Raw genomic sequence first — 26416 nt, 5'->3', positions numbered from 1 at the left:
AGTCTGCCACATTAATAGGTCATGTGACAAGGGCTGGGAAAGTTGGCAGAATAGGTAGCGAAATGACAGTACTCTGATCCAATGGAAATCACAATTGTCAGATTGACAGCACTCTAGCCCAATGGACTGGGGGGGGGGCACATTATCTCATAAAAAATCATAGTATGTCATTAAAAAGGTCATACACAAGTCATGGTATAGTATGTACAGTATGTCATAAAAAGTAATAATATAGTATGTCATAAAAATGTCATAAAAAGTAATAGACAGTGTGTCATAAAAATGTCATAGTATGTATGTCATGAAAACAATTAATAAGAAGACATAGTATAGTATGTCATAAAATGTCATAAAAAGTCATAGTATGCCATAAACAATGTCATTAAAAGTCATAGATGTCCTAAAATGTCATAGTATAGTATGTAAGTCATAGAAAATTAAATAAAAAGCCATGTGTCATAAAGAGTCATAAAAAGACATACTACTATCATCAAAAGTCAATGGACTGTATTTATATAGCACTTTTCTAGTCTTAACGACTACTTCAAGCACTTTTACATAGTACAGGAACAATTCACACACATTCATATGTAAGAACAGGGGAAAGGGGGGTAGGTTAAAACACTACCGTTAAAAATGTGGGGCAGACAACGCAGACCATTTCTTTAAATTCAGTGCCAGTTAACTGTCCTTTTTTAACATACACTTAGCATACAGCTACACAGTTCAAACACCGATCTTTAACCAGGCAATTATGCTGAAGGGAGAGGTTTTACTCTCTCCCACTTTTTGCCTCTTGCGGTTGATGTTTGTCTCGTCTTTACATGTATGGCATCATTCTCTGTCCCTCGTTCTGGTGTTAATACTGCTACTGCTACTGCTGGCTCTGCTTCTCTCTGTTGCCTTTGTGCTTCTGTTGCTTCTCTTGCTTCTCTTGCTTCTCTTGCTTCTCTTGCTGCTCCCTGTTGCCTCTGTGCTTCTGTTGCTTCTGCTGATTCTCATTTTTCTCGTATCTCTCTGTCACACACCAGCCCAGTCTCATGGCAGTTCGTGAAATGGTTACGTTATTGAGTCTATTGATTCGTGAACAGGACACGATTATGTTGTTTTTTCGTGTGGTGATTACGAATTTTAATTTAATGTATTTAAATGGGAAGCATATTTCGTGATCACAGCACGACAACGGTAGGGAGTAGTATGAAAAGCAGAAAATCTGCATAGGGAGTTTGGTCGGGGTGGTGGATGGCTCAAACAATACAGGACTTGTTTTACTTGTTTTCAAACAATACAGGACTTTCACCCTGGAGAGCGGGGATCGCGTCCGGCGTGTTGCAGTTCCTTTCCGCGTTATTCTCTTCCTAACCACAACCGTCCCGTTGTTTTCGGCGTGTCCTGCGTGTGACGGTTCCTTTCCCAGTTTCTTCTTTTCCTAACCTCAACCGTCCCGTTGTTGTGGCGTTTCATGTCCCCGTTGTTGCGTGCCACAGAGACCGCGGATCGTGTCCCTGCGCCCGGGGATCGCATTCCTGTGTGGCGGTCCATCCCGTTGTTGTCGCCAGCATGTGGCGTTGAATTTCCCCGTTGTGGCCGCGTGTGGCGGTCCGTCCTGTTGTTGTCGCCAGCGTGTGGCGTTTATTTTCCCCGTTGTGGCGTTAAATTTCCCCGTTGTTGCATCCCCCAGAGCAGACCAGTGTCATGGCAGTTCGTGAAATGGTAACGTTCAGAAATCGTGACCTGTACACGAAATAAACGAGAAAATCGTGACATGTACACAAATCAATAAATCAAAATAACATGACTACTTCACAAACTGGCGTGAGACCGGGTTGCAACACACACACACTGGATGATGGCAGCAGGCCTGAGAGGGGATAATCCCAGACTTTATTCATTTGAACCCAAGGGAATTCCCAAGGTTGAAGATGGCACGAGGTTTAAATTCCAAATCTTGTGTGACCATCTCAAACTGGATGAAGCCTTGTTGATAGCTGACTGATCGTCGAACTGATGGATGCATCCAATGTTGTCAGTTGAGATGTGTCTTTGCCCTGAAGATCCATTCACCCTGTTAGCATGCTATAGCAGCTAGGAACGAAGGGTCTAGTGGAGCTTGAGTGTGGATCCCATGTTTCTAGACTCCTTGGGAAGCTACCACATGACCTAAGATCTGGCTTTTGCAGGTTCATCCATCCTCATTGTGTCCCGATCCCTACCCACCTTGACCTGTCCAACTGGCTCGAGTTAGAGATCCAGGTGTAGGTTAACACATCAAGGTTTAGCTCCTGCAAATAGGTCAGCACCAAGAGGGAACCAAACAGACTGACCAAGCCTTCAGGGAAATCAGCTACCATCCTATTGAGTACAGAACACCCACTGCCTGAAGTCTAGCCCACATCTCCTGCTAGCCAGGAAAAGTGGAATGTGTATATTGTCCTGGACGATGGCTCAGAGAAGACACTTCTGTTGTACACTGCTGCCCAAGAACTTGGACTTGAAGGACTTGCTCCTCAGAACCGTGCGCCAGGATCTCCTGGTCCTGCATGGGGCGGCAGTAACTCTCATGCTGTCTACTGCATCCCAGCCACGCAGAGTCTACTGGATCAAGAGAGCTTTCACAGCCAAAGAACTTGGACAGGCTGAACACACACATCTTGTCAGTGTACTGCAGAAGAAGTACCGCCACCTCCGCAGGCTTCCTCTACAGAACATAGAATGAGCTCAGCCAGTTCTGCTAATCGGTTCTGACTACCCCCATCTTATTACCCCAATGGAACCTGTGACCTAAGACAACCTAAGACAGTGTGATTGAATATTGACGGTGTCACCCGCTATGCAATCCCACTGTTGCGTCTCACCAACATGCCTCAGCTCTGAAGATGTTGAAATCAGTCATAGCATAGTATGTAAAAAAAAATGCCATTAAAAAGTCATAGTATAGTATGTCGAAAAAAGTGATAACAAAGTCACAGTATAACATGCCAAATATAGTTATAGTATAGTATGTCGAAAAAAAGTGATAAAAAAAGTCATAGTATAGAATGTCGAAAAAAGTGATAACAAAGTCACAGTATAGTATGCCAAATATAGTTATAGTATAGTATGTCGAAAAAAAAGTGATAAAAAGTCATAGTATAGTATGTCGAAAAAAGTCATAGTATAGAATGTCGAAAAAAGTGATAAAAAAGTCACAGTATAGTTTGTCGAAAAAAGTCATAGTATAGCATGCATGTAGCATGTTAGTTCATCTGCGCAAGCGGCAGTTTATAATCCTCTCAGTAGCGTTCCCACTTAGGTGTGTTACGTGTCGTAACGTACACACCTCCCAGCTGTGTGTGTGTGTGTGTGTGTGTGTGTGTGTGTGTGTGTGTGTGTGTGTGTCTGTGTCTGTGTGTATGTGTGCGTGCAGCATGGGCATCGCTATTCAGATTCCCGTCTATCTTCCAAAATGCAACGCTTGTATCCAAACGCATTGTGCTTAAAGCTGCATGACATTTTGTCTGGTTTACCTGGGTTTAGTCCAGTTAAGTGTGACTTAACATTAGATCCGCAGTACCAAAACTAAGTGGAATGTGAATAAAGATGTAATCACAGGGGGGGGGGGGGTTGCGCTCTCCCTGTGGTATGTTATCTGCTCTAAATGCTCGAAATGATAAATAACAGAACGCATTTACTTATTCACATTTTCAGAATTTGGCCCGTGGGCCTACTTGACGATCGCTATAGTATAGTATATCGAAAAAAGTGATAACATAGTCATTGTATCTCATGTCGAAAAAAAAGTCAATATGTACACTATTTAAAAAAAAGCAAACATTATGTCGCAAAAAGTCACAATATACTACCTGCCCACTTTCTGCCTTTAATACAGCTTAGACATGAAAGGGGAGAGAGAGGGGGAAGACATGCAGGACATTGTCGAAAAAAAGTCATAGTATAGTATAGTATAGCATGTCGAAAAAAGTGATAAAAAAAAGTCATTAATATGTATGTCCAAAAAAATCAAACATAAGTATGTCGCAAAAAGTCACAATATACTACTTGCCCACTTTCTGCCTTTAATACAGTTTAGTTTTGAAAGGGGAGCGAGCGGGGGAAGACATGCAGGACATTGCCGCAGGTTGGCGTTGAACCCTGGGCCTCGGCGATGAGGAATGAACCTCAACATACAAATGTTTGAAGCAATGAAATATGGGAACAGTATGACACTTGATTTATTCATTTGTTTTATTGTTTGAAGGTGAATCTCAGCAAAGCACCGACACAACAGGACCATTAATCACTGCATCCCAGTCAGTAGGAAACTTCAAGACTCTGCGGCTAAAAAAAGAAGTTGGCCTGTGGGAAATGAAAATGGTTTCAACTAATTCCTACACTCTCAAGGCCATAGGTGAGACCGCATTGATTGAATTAATGTAAAAAAATAAATTTAAAAAATGTAGAGCCATGTTAGTCTTATCACTTACCTTAAAGGGAACATTCCTCACTCTGTGTCCAAAATATTATTGTGTTGGTTTGGATATCAGAGTTTCCCTCTGGTACCAGTGTGTTCTCTTCCCTTTCCTTTCATCAAAATTATAGGCTAACAATTTCAAAATCTCAAATTGTCCAATACTATTTCTTTTCTTCTGACTTTTTTATTTGCAGGTCAGAGTCCTATTGACTTCCTGTTTGACTTTGTGGAGGCAACGCAAGGCATGTTCCCTGGATATGATGCCCTTGACACACGTCCCAGAGCTGGTAAAGGAATAGATAAATTGATTACTTTATTAATCCCCTCTAGGATTTTTAAGGTGTATTCGCAGCTGTATAAATACAGTTACAACATTAAACACTACTATTAATACAGTACAATACAATAAAATACGATACAGTCACAATACAATACAAATGCACTTAAAAAGGAGGGATACAATACAACTACAGTGGGACAGCATAATGGATAAGGTGCAAAGAGGACATAAGGCAAGTATATAAATGTGTTGTAATTAAATATTATTAATAGTATATATATATATATATATATATATATATATATATATATATATATATATATATATATATATATACACAAGTGAGTGAAATTAGAATAATTATTCTAGACTGTTGAGGTGATAAGAGACTAACAGTGGTCCTCTAATAGGGGCATATGAGTTATACAGTTTAATGGCAGCAGGCAGGAATGATTTCCTGTAACGTTCCTTTAAACAGCGGGGTTCAATGAGTCCGTTGCTGAAAGTGCTCTTGAGTTTATATAGTGTTTTGTGCAGGGGATGAGGGTCATGATCCACAGACTCAGCCTCTTTAATGAGTTTGTTCTGTCTGTTTGCATCCCTTACTTTGATGCTGACACCCCAACACACCACAGCAAAGAAGATGGTGCTTGCAACAACAGACTGATACAATCTGTCTGTAAGATGTGAATTTGATGGTATGCTGATGTAACATACTGTAACATCAACTAGACAGTCATTATTCTTTTTCTTTAAAAGGTGTTAACGTTAGCTTGTTGGTGTCTTTAACGGGGAGTGACTCCGCCACGGTGACAGAAGTCGCTCTGGTTGAATCGTCGGGGTCAGAGGAAATTAACGGAGTCGTGGAGCCACAGGGGAGCGGAAACTTCTTAGTTCATGTTGACAGGATACCGTCATTGGAGTTTGTGGTACGGGTGAAAGGGCAGGATTACAGCGTTACCCCCAGAGTTCCATCAATAGTCTTCCAAAGGCAGTCATCCATCAACTTCAGAGCCTCTAATCTGACTATTACTGTGAGTACCCATCTCAGACTATCACTGTCACAGGTACAGTACATCACATAAAACATGAGAGGAGATGCAGCAACTAAAATGTTCACTTTATAAAAGAGGAGCATTTCATCACCAACACTCTCTCTGTCTGGCTCTTGTCTGACTCCCTCTTTAGGCTGGTTCAAATAGCATCTTGGTACCAGGAACACCATTCTCTGTGCCCTTTTCTGTGATGACTAATGGAGTAGGGGGAAACTTCACCATCCGAGCCACCAACAACCAGCGTTTTGACATAACATCTCCAACCAGTTTGTTCGTGGAAACTGGAAACAGTGCTAACAATACAGTGACCCTCTCAGCACCTCTTAACACCCCGTCTGGTACTGATGTCACCCTGACCATTGAGGCCGAGGCACCAGGGGGAGAAGATACAAACTATGTCGTACTGCGTTTCTCCGTCGTTAACATGGTAATACTCTCACTGAAAATAAAATTATTTGCTTACTCTTTGTTTTACAGTTCTGTCATTTTCTAGAAAGTTTACTGGAAATAAATGTGTTACTTATCATAGGGAATTATAGGCTATGAATCTACTTTTTCTTCTCATAGGTGACTGACTTCACTCCGCCGGTGTGTCAGCTGCTCAGCCTGCAGTCTAACTGCTCTAAAACCTGCTCTAATAACTGCTCTAATAACTGCAGCTTATCAATGTGGGAGCTCTCTGTTCGTGTGACTGATGGGGCTGAAGGGACGGGTGTCGACCGCGTTAGCCTCAGACAGGGCAACGGGACCTTGAACACCAGCCTGGCTGCTGGCAACGAGAACATAACGCTGGTTTCCTACAGTTCGTCTTGCTGTTCGCCTAATATAGAGATGCTGGTTGTGGATCGAGTGGGTAATGTCAGAACCTGTTTCTACACTTCCTCTGTGTCCACCAATGTTATTCAGTTGCCTCTTCTTTGTCTAAGCATAGTAGTATCAGGGCTCCATGTACTGACATAACTGGGCATCCAGTGACTCAGTGTCAAAGTTGCAAATAGTTAAAGCTGAATTGATCTATTTTGTATATCAACATTGAATCAATTGACTGTGTGCATTGTGAGAAGGATCACCTGTAGTGGCAAATCCACAGCTTTAAGTTGTACACTAGACTTGCAATCTAAATGATGCAGCTTTACATCTCTGATTTCTTTTTCGATTTTTCATCAACTGATTTGCTGTGCTGTGTAACTGATTTATGTGCTATGTATCATTGGTTGCTTAGGCTTATTACTGCTGTTTCAATGCCTGGTGCCGTTTGAGCTCTGTCTGCAGTTCAGTGAATTATTTATTTCTGTTTATTAGTCAATCTAAAAGTTGTTGAACAGAGAAATGATCACTGGAAAGAAATGGGTATATAAATACGCACAGCCTGGGATAGTTAAAGACCAACTGGCCACTAGCCCCCCCACCTCTAGATGGCAGGTGATCATTTCCTATCAGGAAATAAACTTTGAAATGATGTGGCAACAAAATGAAGAGGCATACAGTTTTAAAAAACGCAGTTTTTTTTTTATTGTTGTCATAATTTGTCTAATGTATAATCCTTTAGAGAACACAAAACGTTTTGCTTTTCACATTTTGCTACAAATTCAACAATTGTTCTCCTGTTTCCTTTTATCACTATTTACATTTTGAAAAGTTTGTGTGTGTGTGCTTGATGTGTATCTTTTATGGTGATGTGTGTGTCTTTTACTATGTAGTTTCGGGAGTATGTTGATGCAATTTACCAAAACCCAACCATTCCAGGCAGAAAGTCTTTTTCTGGCATTTAATAACAGTGGTGACTTTCTTTAGACCTTTAAAACAACTTGCACATGTCCCTCTAACCTAACACCCCCTTACTCCACTTTTGTACTCCTCTCATTCTTTACAAATCGCTGTAAAGGTGTGAAAATATTAACATATCTTTGCCGTAACATTCACAGTACATTGTGGTACAACTGGAATGTGGATTATGTAGAATCAACTGCAAAACAATTGCAATAGATACGGATGTAATTGTTCGAATTAGTTGGACCGTCAATATGCATTTACATTGTCCACATTCATATTCTTACACAATGGTACATTTTAGAGTGGCAACCCTGTTGGAGTATTTAGGTGAGTGGTTCCTTGTCAATACAAGGGAAATGTGTTTCTATAGTAGTTATGTAGATAGTTATTCTGTAATTTAGACCAGTTCTTCAGGCAGTGCCATTGGTGTACTGGGAAAGCTTATTCTCCAAGTCACAGATTCTCTTCTCCTGGGACAAAACTGTGGCCTTCAGATTCTGAATCTCCTCCAACAACCTCTCATGCAACTCAGCCTGGACGGGAGAAGAGTGGAGAAAAAAAGGGAAACAGAAAAAGACGAAAGGAAAAAAGTACAGGAAGGGGGACATTAAGGATAAAGAAAAAGAGAGGAAAAATAGGTCAAGGACAGTGAGCAACTAGGAGAAATAAACCAAAACAAAGAAGGGAGCTTTGGGGGGAAAAAAGTTGTGGGCAGGTACAAATAGAGGAGAGATAAACAGAAAAGTGTTAAACAGAGAGACAGATGTTCAGGACTAACAGTGCATTTAGATTATGGGCTGCAAAGCTAAAGTAAGACTTGTTTTAATTGAAAATGTGCGACATAAATCAACAAATATCAACACATAAAATGCAGCAGTAAAAAACAACCCAGCTTTGGTAGTCTGCAATATGATAACAGATTAGAATACATGTACAGTACAGTAATACAATGCTATATACACACAGGATACTGTTTATATTATATGAGCATGCAACAACAGATAATATAATGTAGTGCTGTTCAAATGTTTTTTTTGCTTTTATCGGTATCGCAATTTAACGCAATAAACAAACCGCAAAATGCACTCAGGCATCTGTTAAGTTAGTTGAAAGAGAATATCAGTAGAACACTGCACTTGCAAATGTAACTATCATTCTTCTTTTTTTAATGGTGACTTTCGTGTTTAGTTCAATGTTCAATTTGTTCATAAAAATAATGTTGGAAATAATTTCCTTTCAGTTTCTTTTATTTAACAAGCAATTTGTTGTTTTTTAGTAGGGGTGGGGAAAAAAAATCGATCGATCGATTGATACACAGACGCCAAGTATCGATCTATTATTATGTATGTGTTGGTCAGTTTGTCTGCTTGACAATCCCATTTTGCAGCAATAAAATTGAAGTGAGATGAACAAACAGAGAAATGTTGACAAAGTTTTTGAAAAAAAATAATAATTTGAAGTTGGAAAAAAGGTAATACATTGCAATATATCGCAGAATATCGCAATATGTTTAAAATCGCAATAAAATCATATTATGACATAACTCAATATCAGATCGTGAGGCCTCTAGTGATTCCCACCACTATTTTGTAGCAGTATAAAAGCAGCAGAAAGGCAGAACTGAGTGTATTTTAATATTTGTTTATTCATCGCAAGCAATATCGTTATCACATATTTTCCTCATATTGTGCACTTACCGGCAGACTATTGGTTTCCAAAGCAGACATGCTGCGTCGAGTGGTGGGTCTGGAGTCCAGCATGTTCTTCTTTGCCACTTTGAGCTCTCGGTTCTTTGGCGCCACATAGCCCCCCCTCATGGACACCAGAATTGGATCTTCGTCGCGGCCATTCAGCCACTCTTCAGCCTCCATGGCGGGCTCGGGCCCCGCTGTGTCTGGGTACAGGTCGTCCTGGAAGAGGTCTGACTGTGGAAGAGAGTTGGTGAGGTGAATAAAAGAGAGACACGTGGTTTTGATTTTGTTTGGAATGTACTGTACAGTGGTCGTTTTTGCAGGGTAAATAAAAATTATCTATTCATTTCTGTCTGTGAATAGACTCATCCTCTGTTTTCTAAGAGGATGAGTGGAAGAGAAGATGAAAACAGAGCACAGAGGAAAAGCGTACCAAATAAAACTTCAAAGGAAAATAAATAAGACTTAAAGAACAGATTGTGGTAATGAGATCCATTTAAAAGTGCAGTGGCGGAAGAAGTATTCAAATCCTTATCTTCAGTAAAAGTGGAAATACCACACTATACAAGTCCTGTATACATAATATTACTTAAGTAAAAGTACAACAGAGTAAAACAAATTACTACACAAGCCATACTTTTACTTTTTGGTAGTTTAATCTATTAACTGATTGCCTGTTTTGTATGAAAATAATCTGAGAAAGTAACTATAGCGTCAGAAAAGACTAATAGTAGTGGAGAGAATAGTACAATATTTAAATGTAGTGTACCTGAAGTAATGAGAAGCATTAAATGGAAATAAAGTGAAAGTACCTAAAATATTGTACTTAAATAATCATACTTGGTTACGTTCCTCCACTGTGAAAGTCAAAAGCTTACTGTAGAGTAAGAACAGGCTTACCTTTCTGGGCACTGTCATTGTGATGGGCTCACACTTCTTGTCAAGGAGCTTGAATAACCTAAAATGACAAGAGATGAGATGAGACAGAGCAGAGAGAACGGAGACCCATCAGTTGTGCTTTTGTTACACATTAGTGTATCAGTTTATGTTTTACATTTGTAAGTGTAAAGTATGAGATGATCTCATGCACTCTGAGATCATGGGTCACGGTTCAGTAATGATTAGATAGAGAGCACGACAAATGGCTGTTAAAAGGACAAACGGTCAGCAGTTGGAGCTTCACCACTCTTCTGCAACATCTGTAGCCTTCACATACCATCAAACAAAATACAATCTCATTTCATGAAACAACACTGAAAAAGCTGTGATCTTGGGTAATGTATTGCACAATAAGTTATCTTACCTAGCGATCTCACATTTGCTGACGTCCACACCTCTCTTGGGCATGAAGCCCATCCCTCTCTGGGGCTCCTTACTGCTGAAGGTGCTGAGGTAGTGGACGTATGGCGGCTCGTCTGTGATCTCAAAGTAACGGATACTGCTGTCCCCCTACGCACACACACACACACACAGAAAATACACGTATAAAAAATGTCAAAAACATATATACACAAAAACATATTAGGCTGGAAATAGTAGATCTACAAACATGTCTGTACATATTATATGGTACATTTACAAACATGATTTCTACCAAACAAACCAACGTCTCTGTACCTTTCCACAGAGGTAGACCATGTTTGCGTCTGCATCATAATATGGTAACAACACTCCATTACTTGTGTCCAACTCCAACAGTGCAATGGGCTCCTCAAAATTTGTCTGTGGAGAGTAAAAACGATGAAGAAAGACAATTTGTCGTGTACATGCATATAAGTGTATGTATATTTCTGCGCCTTGTGATGTGCATGAAAACAGCAGGTGAAATGTTTGTTACCGGGTCCCAGAGTCCGAGCTCTCTCTGGCTCATCCTGGTGAATCCTGTGGTGAAGATGTTTCCGTCTCTGGTGAAGATGGCTCTCATTGGCCGGATCCCCTCATGTGGAGCCAGACGTTCCTGTTGGTCATCGAAGAGCAGACATAACTACAAATGCTTCTTCCTTGTTCACCTTTTTTACCTTTTTAGGTGTTTATGGGATTGAGCATGTAAACTCTAATGTCAGTGGCCAATGCTTTAGATCAACAACCCTGTACATAACCACTGAAAAGTTAACTTGTTGTTCTAAAATACTAACGCTGTGCTTTTTATATTAAAGGAATAGTTCAACATTTTGGGAAATGCACTTATTTGTGTTTTTGGAGGCGAGTTAGATGAATTAATACTGACCAGTACACTCATAATGTGTCCCAAGGTACGCAGCTGGTTAGCTTAGATTAGCATAAAGACTGGAAACGGGAAAACAGCTAGCCTTGCTCTGTCTAAAGGTATCAAAATCCACCTACCAGCACCTCTAATTATTAAAACATTATTTCTAGTTGTGTTATATCCGTGCAAAAACCTAAGAAAGTTACATTTCACAGCCATAACATAGTCTGGCATAAGACCTACTGTAAAATGGCAAACTGTCTTTTTTCCTTTTTTTTACAGTATCTGGATATAACAAAACAAGGTATAATGTGAACTATTGAGCTTTATACGTGCTGGTAGGTCAATTTTGTTACAGTTCCAGGTTAGCTGTTTCCCTCTGTTTCCATGTCTTTATGCTGAGCTAAGTGGCTGGCTGCTCTCCTCCAGAAAGCAAATGTTAGCCTATTTACCTAAAATGACACACTATTACTTTAATGGGTCCGCTATCAGAAATAGAAATAGCCTACATATAATATAGCCTACAATATACTCCTAAATGTTGTTAAAGAGCTCAGATAGTAGTGTTATACTGTAAAGGCATGTATTTTTATTAGTATTTTCTACTCACGCACCGCAACCACCTCCCTCTTGCGGGGGTCACAGACACGCAGACGTCGGTCCTTACAGGTGGTGCAAAACAAGCTGCCGTTTCGGTTCCAGCTGATGCTGTAGATGAGGTCTGGGTGGTCTTCCATGGTGATGAGGGGCTCGCCTGTTCCCACGTTCCAGATTATAATCAAGTTATCACTGCCTGGGGTCAAAGCAAAAGATGGACATTTGAATGTACCCACACTCATACATTCAAAAGAGTAAAAGACTGTGTGTGTGTGTGTGTGTGTGTGTGTGTGTGTGTGTGTGTGTGTGTGTGTGTGTGTGTGTGTGTGTGTGTGTGTGTGTGTGTGTGTGTGTGTGTAGGTGTGGGTGTCCTACCCGCAGTGAGTAGTATATTGCGTGCGGTGGGGTGCCAGGTGACAATGCCAACACGTTTGGAGTGTCCCTCCAGGATTACGATGGGATCGGAGATGGGGCTGGTCAGTGAGCGATCTGGGATCTGCCACACCTGGAGAGGAGGGATGAAGGAAAATTCTGTGTCTGATATTACACAACAAGTGTTATCTGTCCAGTAGTTAGGGTAAATTATTTTAAAAGTGTAGCTCACTTGAATTATAATCATGGAATGTATTCCTCCTGGTGATAAATATTATAAATTAAAATTACATCTTGTTTTAATTTGATGTTAACAATTTAATGTGAAAAGTGTAAAAAGGCACACATCAAGAGTTTGACATTCAACTGTAGCCTATATTAATCATCATATATCAACCCAAAAGTTGAAAGTAGAAATCTAGACGCACCCTAGCGGCAGCAAATGTAATTTGCAGCCAGGGTCGGTCTAGCAACTCTCCGTTGGCTTGCGAGCTGGAAAAACCAAATTCTGGACAGGCCAATCACATCGTGTACAGAGTCGGTGGGCGGGCTTAACATAAGGACGCTAGAGTTGCGACGTTTCCGCGTGAATTCCCTGTTACTTGAAAACAAAGAAGATGGCTGCTGCTGCTGGCAAACAGCGGTCTTTCGAATCGGCTTTAGCCGCGACTCTGGAAGACTTGGAGTGAAGCACTGAAGTCATTCTTATAAAAGGAAGATGTGTTCAGAGTTTTGCCAACCGGATACGGCAAAAGTTTAATCTATCAATTAGCGTTGCTCTGGTTGGCTTTGAGTGCAGAGGAATTTTTAAAGACAATCGTTTATCCCGCCCCTCGGATTGAGCCCTACCAATGGTGAGTTCCCAGACCCAACATCTTGATGTGGGTCCATAGACTGTATCTATGTGTGGATTGAGAAACATGTGCACCATTGAGAAAAAACAGATGAAAGTGACTGTATTTAGTAACTAGTATTTCTAACTATACTAACTTTAAACCTCTGTACCAACATCAATCATATCACAGAGGATACAGAGATAGGTGTACAGGTCAACATCTTTCATTTTCCCATTAAACTCAGCACACTGCCACAGATTTACTGCTTCCCAATTTTAATTTGTTCACAGATTTTCTGACAACGGCTGTTACAGAGATACATTTCTGTTGCTTCATGGTCAAGGTGACAACCGATGACACCCACCCACTAACACTAATTCATTCATTTTTGACAAATTCATTGTGTCAAAAATATATTGCATGTTTACATTTTAAGTTGAAACCCATGTTCATCCATCAATCCATTAATTTTCTGACCTGTTTAGATGCCTGTCCCAGCATACACTGGGTGAGCCAGGAATTTAGAAATACTGAGATCAGGAGTCCACACTCCTGCACAATCCAGCATCCTAAGAAGAATGCACTAAGACAAATTTAACAGGCCACACTTTTTATTTATTTATTTTTTTAAAGATTATTTTTGGCCATACAGGCCTGTATTCGTATAGGACAGATGAAGACATGAAAGGGGAGAGAGAGGGGGAACGTCAAGCAGCAAAGGGCCGCATGGCAGAGTCAAACTTGTGGCCACCGCATTGAGGAATAAACCTCTATATGTGGGCACCTGCTCTACCAGGTGAGTTACCCAGGCGCCCTGCACAATTATATTTTATGTAAATTTCTCTTTGTAAGTCTTTCTGCCACTGCAAGGAAAACCATTATGGTGAAGAAAGCCCCTTTATTTTATTTTACATTAGACTTTTTGAGACAAAAAATATTAAAGATATTGGGTCTAAAAAAAAACAGACTCATTTAAAAAGATGTGCAATTTCTATGTAAATGTAGTATACACAAAAACACATGCAACAAAACGGACCTAGGAAAACTTATTTGTCAATGATGTGGCCTATTCAAATACAGCAGTGGATTGGTTGGTCAAGACGCTTATGAAGAAGCACACAAATACATACACTCTAATGACCCTTTTCAGATGACACAATGATCTGTCCCTGTGAACTGAAGAGAATGACATCACAGTTATGACCTTTCTGCTGGACAGCTGCAACTGTCTGTCTGTGTACTGGACATAAACAAAGCACACACACACAAACAGCATCCCAGCAGCTGTTGCCATAGGAGAAGCAGCGATTCAATCATGCACAAAGATTCCTGCGTTGTCGTTGTGAACAAGTGTGGGCAAATCCGTTGTCAGTGACAACTGTTCTGACGTGCAGATGCTTGCTGAGTCAACAGACATGTTTTCATAATACAAAGGACATTTTATAGACCAAAAATACTCGATAATGAAAATAATTGTTGGTCGCAGCCATAAACTGTATGTAATAGGTCACAGCCCTGATCTAGCTCACCAAAAAATGATCCTTGGAGTTGTCAGTTCTGTGAGGCTTGTGTCCTTATTTGTGTCAGTGGAGCAGCTCATCACTCAGTTACATCCCAGAAACTTAACCTAGTTCTTATTACCTGCTTTTGGAGAGTTGTGTTTATGTAGTAAGTCATCAATGGCATCACAATTTCTCCAATTATATGATTAACTGTTAAACACATTGTTTCTAATGTTTTAAAATTACAGATTGTGAGAAAATATTGTTTTAAAATGGGAATTAAAGATGCATTATAAATCCTAGATGCCATAATGGCCATTCAGCAGTACAGTACAAGTTATTTGCATTAATGATAACAGACAGTTATAAGATTGTATCTATCTGTTTTCATCTCCTGCAGCCCAGGTCTCACAGTGACCCCTGCTGACTGAACTCAGTCATGAGCCTCAGGGCCGCAGAAGCCTGGAGTGTATCACAACCAGGTTTGGAAGAAGTATAGAGCTTTTGTTGTCTGTTTTCAGTCCAAAACTGAAAAGTGTGTTCACAATTCCCCTACCTATTGTGCAATATGTACATGTAAAAAGATTTGCTGCCTAATTTGAAGGCAAGATACGTGGAAGATAAGACAAGAGTTGTAAGCTGATATGATTTTAACAGATTATTTCATGTAGGTGTAAGGTGATTGATAGCAGGTAGAGCAGAACATAATCACCACAGACTGATGGTAAATATTTAAACTGTTCCTGAGTGTTCATATCCTGCGTGCTGAGCCTTCTGATGTTTTCTGGTCTGATGAAAGGACGCTGAATGATTATCAAACCATTTAACGTAGGCACAGGAAACGTATCATTTAACAGAGAACAGATAGTCTGTGTAAGATGTCATACCATAAAAAAGACAGACAAACAGGGAACAGTTGGAGCAGCAGGAGTAGAAGCAGCGTTACAATGGCGAAGGTTGGTTGCAGACAGACAACAGAGTTTGGCCAACTAGTCAAGGACAAAATATGATGAGCAGACTTATGAAGAGATAGAGATGAGACAGAACAGGTGGGTGGAAAGTCAGATAGGTAGAGAGGTACACACGCTAATGCCTTAACTGACTCACTTCCCTCGCTTAACAGGGATGTGATGACCTCTATGGCTGTTATCTGAGTCACTGAACAACAAACTCCTCCACATGCATTTGCAGTTTCTCTCTCCCACTCAGAACTTTTTTCTACCTACACACCAGTGGTGGAAGAAGTATTCAGATCCTTTACTTAAGTAACAGTACTAATAGCATACTGTAAAAAATACTCTGTAACAAGTTAAAGACTTGTAGTTATATTGTTGGGTAGTTTAATTTATAATAAAACATTTTTTAAACTACATGTGTAATGTGTGCAAAAATCTTAATTTGTCAAATAACTAACTAAAGATGTCAGATTAATGTAGTGGAGTAAAAAGTAAAAATGTTCTCTCTGAAATCTAGTGGAGTAGAAGTAGTGGTATGAAAAGACTCAAGTAAAGTACAAGAACCTCAAATTTGTACTTAAGTACAATACTGAAGTAAATGTACTTAGTTACATTCCACCACTGCTACATACACACACACACACACACACACACACACACACACACACACACACACTGGCGTTACCATCGCAGTACAGTCCTCGGAACAGCTGGCCAGGATGTTGTCGTCATGAGGGCACCAGTCGATATCGAGGACAGGTCCAGAGTGGCCGATTACCAGCGGATAATTCTTATCCACGCGACCTGACTGCAACACACATCAGACGTGACACATGATTGAGTTAGTACTGTGTATGTACAATAACTGACCATTTACATTCATCCATTTCTCATGACAAAGTGAAAAACAGTAGTAAGCTTTGATTTGGTGATTTGCAGGTCAAGAAACGTCAAGAAATGTAGGTTGTAACCAGGCTAAAAGTGATACGTTTTTTTAGACATCAAAGTTACATGTAACATGAGTTCAATGATTTTATTTCAATGTGAAACTGTTCTAAACTAGGTCCATTTCATAGCCATTTCCCGGCTTTTGATCGTATCACACATCTTCCTCAGCAGATGAGGTTTGCTTAGTTATCAAGGAACTGTAGATGTTTGAATTTCTTTCTTTTTTCAGGACTTCAGAATCAAAATTAGTTTTATTACCAAGTAGGGTTACATGGAATTTGCCTTAGTGTTTGATGCATACAATAAACATCAAATAAACATATTAAATGGACTTCTTGTCCAAATTGACCTTGTGGTGAGATTGTTTTCTCAGATACTATTTCGAAGATCAAGAATGAATTTTCAATATCAAATGTTTTAAGCCAACATGGACAAAAAGTCTTTAAAATGCAGCTGCAATGCCACAACAACTGGGCAAACTCTAGCTGCTGATGATTGTGTGATACCATACGATCGAAAAATGTACCTTGTGGTGACAATATTGGTCCAAACTACAAGTTAAAATAGAGTCATTGGAATGCTGTTGAAACAACCATGGATTTATCATGTTAGCAGTTCACGGGGACAACAATTGCTGTTGGGCTCCCATTGACCCCCCTACCTGTTGCCCTCAGCTGACAACATGAAAGGTTTGTTATTAGAGAATGCAACATGCGTGCACAGTATAACATATAGTGTTAAAAAAATTACATTTTGTGTCAAAGGGGTTCCCCTTTTTTGTAGGCTAAACAAGACCAAATGTGGCAGACAGAACTTCAACATCCAACCAAAACCTTCGAAATAAACTTGCATCCTCATGGTGGACTCCGAGGAAACACACAAAACTAAACATTTTAATATGATGCATACTAAAATCATGAAGTCACATCCAAGTTATTCTATGTTTCCCTGTTCCTATCTTGTGAACATGTGTATCAACTTTTGAGATATCACTCCCTCTGCACACATACAACACACACCCCAAGAGAGGTGTATTTATAGCTTAGCGACACGGCATTGAAAGGGGAGTTTTTCTTGTGGCCTGTTGGGGACCCGGAGGGGGGAGATGGAGGACGGAGAGCACGTTGGTGTGTATTAATAGCTTGTCTGTTCACCATGACTCAAGTATATAATCACATCCATTTCCAAGCTCTTTCTAAGTAATTTTCACTGCTGACATGCTGATGAATCTCAGCAGTAATGACCTTGTTATGAAATTATTTATCTAAAAAGTGAAAAATGGTTTATTCCACTCTTTATGGTCCAACTATAACTCTGTACCATAATTATTGTGGGCTGAAGTGGTTAAAACATAAAAACATTCTTTACAGGCTCCAAATACCAATATTCTATAATACTTTAAAAAAAAAACTAGTAACACAAGCAGTATATCTTTCTTGACTAAAGTCAATTAACTTCTCAGTTCTCGTAATGCTGGACTGTGATTGGCAGTTGCTGTAAGCAGCTCTGAGACCTGCTGAGTGCAGGCATCTCACAGGGCAACTAAATTGCTGCAGACTTGGCTGATTATAGCAGCGTCAGTAGTTATTTGGAGGGTTACAACATTAGCTGTGATCTGCTGTGATCTAACTGGATGGACTGTGAAAATGAATGAAAAGAAAATGAATGAACTAAATGAAAAGTACAATGTAAATGAATCCTTTTTTGAACACAATAAAAAGGTTACTGCTGTATTATTGAATCAACTAACAACAGTTAAATGTGGATTTTTAAGTTTTTATCAAACCAAAACTCACAGCTATTTTAGCTTTGCATAAATGCATATAGATGAAGTACCAGTCATCTGTTTTACTTAGATAGGATCACTGGAGTAGCATACCTAACATGTTAACGGGGGTTTAGTTTTGTCTTTCTGATGTCCATCGTTTATTTTAAGGCAATGTTGTTATCATTACGAGGCTCCACACCACTCTGAAGTATCACATCTTCAAATCTCTAATCTGTTGCTTTTTCTTTTGCAGTATTTCGGTTTCAGCAATTATAGTGTCCTTCCCAAGTCTTTCACAACATGACAGCTAGAAGCGAATATTATATTCTCTGTTGGAAAACGTATAAAAATCAAGCTAAGAAAACTATTTTACTAAAATAACCATTGCACTGCTGATACAATGACGTGATCATCTTGGAAAAGCAGCTTGTTTTCTATGGGGTGCCGAATGTAAAAGTTCGGTTACAATTTTTTAGCTGATAAATTTTCAACATTTAGCTCACTTTCCTCACATTTAGCGCATTTTCCTCACATATGAGACAGAAATTATATATATATATATATATATAAATGTTAAATCTAAATGTTATATCTAAATCTAAATGTTAAATCTAAATCTAAATGTTAAATATATATCTAAATGTTAAATCTAAATGTTATATCTAAATCTAAATGTTAAATCTAAATCTAAATGTTAAATATATATCTAAATGTTAAATGTTAAATCTAAATGTTATATCTAAATCTAAATGTTAAATCTAAATCTAAATGTTAAATATATATCTAAATGTTAAATGTTAAATCTAAATGTTATATCTAAATCTAAATGTTAAATATATATCTAAATGTTAAATGTTAAATCTAAATGTTAAATCTAAATCTAAATGTTAAATATATATCTAAATGTTAAATGTTAAATCTAAATCTAAATGTTAAATCTAAATATTATATCTAAATCTAAATCTTAAATATATATCTAAATGTTAAATCTAAATATTATAACTACATCTAAATCTTAAATATATATCTAAATGTTATATCTAAATGTCGCCAAGTGTAAAGCTAAATATTTAGAAAATATTCAAATCTCCAAGGAAACCACGCCCACTGCAGTGGCTTCAAATCACGCTGCACCGCAATTTTCAGTCAACACCTGTTGGTACAGTAAATACTGACTAAAGTGGAGCTGTTCGACTAATGTTACTGGATTAAAACACATTTCGGTCAGTATTTTGTATTATTGACTTATATCACAGAAATGTCTTAATATTTGTGTGTACTATAATGCCGTTGTTTGACCCATAGCTCCTTGTGTGTTTAACGTTTGACTCATCCTTCACAAGCAATCTAGCTCACACACTGCAGCCGACATGTCATCTGAACAGGCCTCGCAGCACTGTAACTAGCTAAGTTAGCTAGCTAGCTAGGTCTCGCAATGCGAGATTGAACAGCAGTAGGCCTGTCACACTATAGCCACATGTAAGTAGTTTTCAATACTTTGGTTACATTACCGTATTTTATTAACCTGAATTATGTTGCTATATTAGCTTGCGAAGGAGCTATCCGTTGCTAACGCTAATTTATCTCAAAAAGCAGAAACGTTAGCTAACTACTGCCAAGATATGATTTCACTAGAGACCAGAGAGGTGTTGTAAGACTCGTCAAGTGTAGTCACGTGTTTACACTGTCTTACAATGAAACCATATCTTGGCAGTAACAATAGTTAGCTACTGCTTTTTGACAAAAATTAGCTAGCTATCGTTAGTTAGCAACGGATAGCTACTTTGCAAGCCAATAAAATATAGCCTTGGCAAACAGAATTAAGGTTAATAAAACACGATAACTAGCTATGTAACCAGTATTACAAACTTCTTACAAGTGGCTGGATTGTGACATTTTAGTTGTGTTCGGATGAATATGTTGGATGCATAGCTGGACTTTATCCATGCTGGGCTAATGTTAGATTGCTTGGGAAGGATGACGTTAGTCACACACGGAGATATTCAAACAACGGTATTGTGATTAACACAACTATTAAGGCATGTCTGTAATATACCGGTCGGTCAATAATATAAAATACTGTAGATCAGTGCTTTCCAACCCTTCTGGTCTGAGGTTCCCCCACAGCCCTGTCATATAAACTCACATACCCCTCACATACCCCGCCCTATCAATTCCCAATGTGTTCACACTATTTATCATATTAAAGTGAATATTCTTACATTTAATGCAATTGAACTGTAAACATTTAGGTTGGTTTGGTCAGACATTCTACTAACTAGACCTTTTACTTGAAGTGTGGTTAATGTTTCAAAAGTCATCCATTACTTTTAGCTAATCATTTCAACTGTTAGCTAAGTCAGTAGGCCACTTTTAGCTATTTTTTTCTACCATTGATTACTTCGCTTTATGTTTTAACATGTGTTGAGCTGTTTTAGTTGATATATTGTTTTAAATCAATCATAATTCAATTATTAGTTTGATTAGTTAAGCTGCTCCACAATCTTTCCAAGTACCCACTGGCTACAGCAGAGATACCCCTTGCTGGGGCATCACTGGGTGAAGCGCGATTTGAAGCCACTGCAGTGGGCGTGGTTTCCTTGGGGATTTGAATATTTTCTAAATATTTAGCTTTACATTTGGCGACACATTTAGATATAACATTTAGATTTAACATTTATATATATATTTAGATATAATATTTAGATATATATTTAAGATTTAGATATAATATTTAGATTTAACATTTAGATATAAATTTAACATTTAGATTTAGATATAACATTTAGATTTAACATTTAGATTTAGATATAACATTTAGATTTAACATTTAGATATAAATTTAACATTTAGATTTAGATATAACATTTAGATTTAACATTTAGATATAAATTTAGATTTAGATATAAATTTAACATTTAGATTTAGATATATTTAGATTTAACATTTAGATATAAATTTAACATTTAGATTTAGATATAATATTTAGATTTAACATTTAGATTTAGATATATTTAAATTTAACATTTAGATATAAATTTAACATTTAGATTTAGATATAACATTTAGATATAAATTTAACATTTAGATTTAGATATAACATTTAGATTTAACATTTAGATATAATATTTATATATATATATATATATATATATATATATATCTGTCTCAAATGTGAGGAAAGTGAGCTAAATGTTGAAAAATGTATCAGCTAAAAAAATTGTAACCAAACTTTTACATTCGGTCTTCTTCCGAACTTAGGAATTACATTTATATTATAGGAGGATGAGACATAGGCTTTTTTTTGTGGTTTTCAAATACCTGGGGTCACAGGATTTGACGTCAGTACAGAGCGGCCTGCCAAAGGCTTTTCTTCTTCCCCATTACAGCCTACTGATTATGTATATCATGCAACGTCAATCCTGTCATAGCTACTTCTAGCTAAACATTACAGAATGTTTAGTTACTGAGACGAGCCTCCAAACAGGACTAAAGCTTAGTCAAGGAATCTGATGCCACACCTGGCCAACACCGAGTAATAATGAGCGTAGTTTGGAAAATACACTGTACCGTGTGTATATATGATTATTTTCTGTCTAATGTGCCTATAAGATCAGCTCACCCTCCTTACTGTTATTTATTATGTGGATATCATATATTTCTCTTGGTAGAAACCTCATTTTGGAACTGTAACAGAACAATACAAAGGGTTCAGAGGTTGGAGGGTAGAGGTACAAACATCTGAAACTGAAGTGGCAGCACTGATTTCAGTATTCAACATGACATTGTCTTGCGTGACCTTGATGAGCTGAACAATAAAGTCAGCTCATAAAACACTGAGATACAAAAAGATACAGGCTGTCCATTTAGGGGGGAAAAACTAAGCAAACTATCTTTACTTCTCTTTCTTTTCTTCCTCTTTCCCTGTACAGTTCTCCTCTTCTTATTCTCTCTCCTTATTTCCCCTGACTCTTGTGCGACAAAGACAACCCCTGCTGATAGCATCAGAGATGGGTGACCTAGGAGGTTGATTGAGAGGACTACAGTTTCATTTTGACATACTGAATCACAAACACATAATAGCACTAAACAAAGTTAATCTGAGACTGATGGAATGGCATTAGTTTTGCAGGTATTTGGTCATAAACCAAAGTACTGACAAAAATGATTTTGAAATTACATTTTGACTAGATAATAGTCCTAGAGGGAAAGTCAAAGGATCACCAAAGTCAATAGGATTAATCCTATGGGGACCATGAATATCTGTACAAAATGTAATGGCAAACCATTCATTATTAGCTGAGATATTTCAGGGGTGGACAGACTGACCAACAGACTGACATGGCATCTCTAGGGCCATGCCCCTAGTGTGGCTAAAAGGTATAATCTTCCCCAAATCATCTCTTATTACTCACAATATTTTATTTTTTAATCTTATCTACATTCACTCTGCAGCAAAATCAGTTCATACATGCTTCCCCCTTTGACCTTACTGACTTTAGAGAGGGGCAGGACCAGGAAAGCTCCTCCTCCACTGGATTCAACGATGACTGCCAGGAACTTTGGGTTGACAGCGCAGAAGGAGCTGTCCCACGTCACCTTGGAAACACGGATGTCATCGTAACCCTGCTCAGCCTTGACCGTCTGGCCAAAAACATGGCGAAACTTACTCTGCCGCACGATGCTGCGACTCATGGCTGAGGTGAGTGGAGGAAGAAAGAAAGAAATGGGATGAGAGATTGTAAAAAGTGTATTAACATAAATAAACATACTAAAAATGTCAGCATTATCACCCATGAAACCAAATATAACTAGAACTAAAATCACCAGCAGAGTTACATTAACAGTAACATACCATATATTCATGTTGGGCCAAAAGTGCCATGATATGATTCATTTTGGGATAGTTATACAGGAAATTTCTTTTGAAAATGGCGATGTCTCAACTTGGAACAAGACTTTCAGCAAAAGAGTTTGCGCTCAACCAAACAAATGCTGTCTGAGACCACAGAACTGATTAAAGCCTACAGAGGACCTTATTATCACAATATTGCATTGCAATCTGTACTTGTCATGCTTTATATCTCCTACAGTATTAAGGCTGCCACTGTCTTTGTCATTGAGGCAGGTTTGTTGAATAATGTTTAGAAATGTTTTCTCACTGAACAGTAACTCTCACTTTTGTGTTGTTATGAGCAGCATTTTTTTAAGGGTGAGGGACTCAGTGCCTTTTATTTTGAAAATTGACAGGACAGTTTACATAAAGTCACAGAAAAAAGATAATATATTTTGTGTAAGTGATGGTAGCAAGGACTAAATGTCTTCTTTTATTTTCACTCATAATTATATTCACTGCACAAACACTGTTAAACCAACTGACTAATACAGGCCTACTGTCCATTCATACTGCATATCCATCAATACATTTTTAAAGGCCCCAAAAACCTTTTTTTCTCAATCAGCTTCTTACTATGAGTGATGGGGTCCATATGAACACACTATATTCTGTCAAAGTTATAATAGTTTTAGTTATTTCACTCAAGAGATATCTGTATTTGATTTTATTTGATATTTGTCACTGGTTTGAAGTAGGCGGGACTCAGTCAGAAAAATGTGATATCACTTACTTCCATGCACCAATCAGGATTAAGCAACATTTCAATCAGAATCTAATGACAGTTGGTAGGTTGTTCCTGTCACACCCACACAGTCTGGATTAGCTGAGATTTTTAGCGTTAAACTCTTCATAAATAATACCTAAAGATGTTCGTTTTTTACTTTGATTTTGCTTGTAAATTATCGTGTGCCTACCCATACTCTATCTATTCTGTAAAGTGTCCTGAGATAACTTCTGTTATGATTTGACAAGATAAATAAAATTGAATTGAATGAATTGCTGAATATTTGATGTTGCAAAGAAATACTTTGAATTTAAGCCAAGATTCCAGGGGCTTTAAAGAACCTTGTGCTTTTCTCTGAATAAGGATGACCTGTGTAATGTGTTTGTTGACTGACAATTTGCTGTCCCAGGCACCCGGCCAGAGGGACTGTAATCCTTCAAAACACAGGAGATATTCTATAACAGTGCCTGCCATGAGTGCAGATATTAATAGTTGATTGTCCCACTAAACCGTATGTGACGGCCAAACATCTAAGACACAGAACAGATAAAAGGCAGGGAGAGAATCTCATATATGAGAGATACAATGCCAATACACAGCACGGTAGTTACATTCAATCACACCCATGTGGTACAATCCTTATAAAAATGAAGTTTAAAACATATCTAACATACACTCCCAGACTGCACTGGCTTACATAAGGAAAAAATGAAAAACCCAAATCTAGAAATATAGGCCTGCATCAGTCCCTGAAGACATCTGATAATGCAGCAGAGTCCTTTCTCTTTCTCTAAACTCAAACTGGCTCTTCACAATCAAAATAAAACCATATGAAACAACTGAGGCCAATCAAGTGACAGAAATCCTGCTGTCATCAGTGATGATATCTGACTTTCACACTATCCAACATTTAGCCTCAAACTAAACCTATAGACTGTGGGAATCATGCTCTTGTTTCTTTCCTGGAAGCGCTCCTTTATCAGATTTACATTCCAGTGACCATTTCAGTCGGCCAGCTGTGGGGCATTTTAGGGCGAGGACAATATCATACTTCATACTGTACCTGTAACTATTATTTAAATTCTATACTTTTCCCCCCACATAGCTGTCAAGATAAGATGCTCCACTGCTTGAATCAAAACTAAGCTTCTCTTCATTATATTATCTTAATTTATTTCAAGCGTTTGAATAAAGACAACTGAGCATTTATTTATATATTGTATTAGTGCATGCCTTATCATCTGATTTGAAAGTGGAAAACCCTTTATTGTGGTCTGCTTTAAAGAAAAGGATTGAACAACTCGAAAATCTAACAAAAAATAAAACAAAAATAGAAGCAATAAATAAAGATAGGCCTATCTTAAAGTTCACAAGAATTGATTAGGCTACTATTTCAAGAGAGCTTCCGCTCTTTCTGAGTTACATAAACCAGCTGCCTAATTGCAATGTGGTAAGGGTTACGTTTTTAATCATTGAAAAAACTAAAAGCATCCACGTGTATGCTTTGGGAAACCTGAGGCAGAAATGTGTGATGGAATTGATAGTCAATTAAAACTGGAAAACCTCCGACATGCTCTTTTAATTCTGCCTCAGGTTAATGAGATAGCTCTCCTCTGTCGCTCATGGGACGGCTCTGGAGAGTCGACACAGAGTTAAAGAATGACACTGCCACTTTCCTAATATAGACATGACAAACTGCACTGTCCCAACCGGGCCAGCCGCTCCTCCCACACGCCAGCCTGATCCTAAATAGTCTCAGAATGAAGGCAGCGCACTCTGTGGCGCTTTATCGTTAATGAACTGGACCGTAAATTTAAACACAGCCTATACTAACACACACAAACACGGGGACATATGCTGTCAGGGGCGCAGGGGGTGTGGGACAGGGAGAGAGGGAGGGAGGTTAGTAGCCTATGTAGCCTACACCATGCTCCTTAAAGTAGCCCGCAGCTGCCATGCACGACTCAAGATCTGCTCCGTTCACAGTGGGGGAAAGTGCACAATCACAATGTAGGCCTACCGACGGTGTCTTTTTTTTTTTTTTGGATTTCCAAAAGTGGGGACGCACTGACTCCTCTCCAGCAGTGCAGTATAGAAGCTGACGCACCTCTCACTTCACTGCAGCACAGACACTAACGTACATATTAGGAAAGATAGTCCACAGCTCACCTCAGGTTTTGGGGAGACCCCTCTTCCCTAGACAACTTTCACGGTTTCTGTTGTGTAGTCTAGGCTACTCCTCCTCCACCTTCTGCTACCTTTCCTTTGAATGATATTCCCTGCGATCCGGTTTCCTGGAGTTGCTGAGGAGACGCACTGGACAACTGCGTGACGCTCCTCGGCAGGGAAAGAGAGGGTGTG

General features: G+C 38.6%; 2 protein-coding genes across 6 annotated transcripts in view; one reads left to right on the top strand and one right to left on the bottom strand.

Annotated features, from left to right (window-relative positions):
• The window catches only part of LOC144527459 (von Willebrand factor A domain-containing protein 7-like), a 16697-nt gene extending 9271 nt beyond the window's left edge, over positions 1 to 7426 (top strand). For all 5 annotated transcript variants that reach the window (XM_078265493.1, XM_078265489.1, XM_078265491.1 and 2 more), the window contains 5 exons: positions 4238 to 4387; positions 4645 to 4737; positions 5490 to 5764; positions 5919 to 6212; positions 6353 to 7426. In XM_078265493.1, coding sequence (XP_078121619.1) covers positions 4238 to 4387; positions 4645 to 4737; positions 5490 to 5764; positions 5919 to 6212; positions 6353 to 6745 — 1205 coding nt within the window. In that variant the 3' untranslated portion in view covers positions 6746 to 7426. The remainder of the gene's footprint in view (positions 1 to 4237; positions 4388 to 4644; positions 4738 to 5489; positions 5765 to 5918; positions 6213 to 6352) is intronic.
• Positions 7308 to 26416, bottom strand: coro6 (coronin 6). Its single transcript, XM_078265494.1, has 11 exons — positions 26225 to 26416; positions 22932 to 23131; positions 16404 to 16526; positions 12428 to 12557; positions 12070 to 12248; positions 11087 to 11206; positions 10867 to 10971; positions 10553 to 10698; positions 10150 to 10207; positions 9256 to 9483; positions 7308 to 8091 (listed from the first exon to the last, which is right to left on the bottom strand). Exons 2-11 carry the CDS (start codon positions 23127 to 23129, stop codon positions 7969 to 7971), a joined length of 1410 nt encoding a protein of 469 aa, XP_078121620.1. The 5' UTR covers positions 23130 to 23131; positions 26225 to 26416; the 3' UTR covers positions 7308 to 7968.

The sequence above is a fragment of the Sander vitreus genome, chromosome 13 (genome assembly GCF_031162955.1).
Source record: "Sander vitreus isolate 19-12246 chromosome 13, sanVit1, whole genome shotgun sequence".
NCBI classification, from domain to species: Eukaryota; Metazoa; Chordata; class Actinopteri; order Perciformes; family Percidae; genus Sander; species Sander vitreus.
The sequence above is the reverse complement of the archived record's forward strand: the minus strand, read 5'-3'. Positions and strand labels throughout refer to the sequence as shown.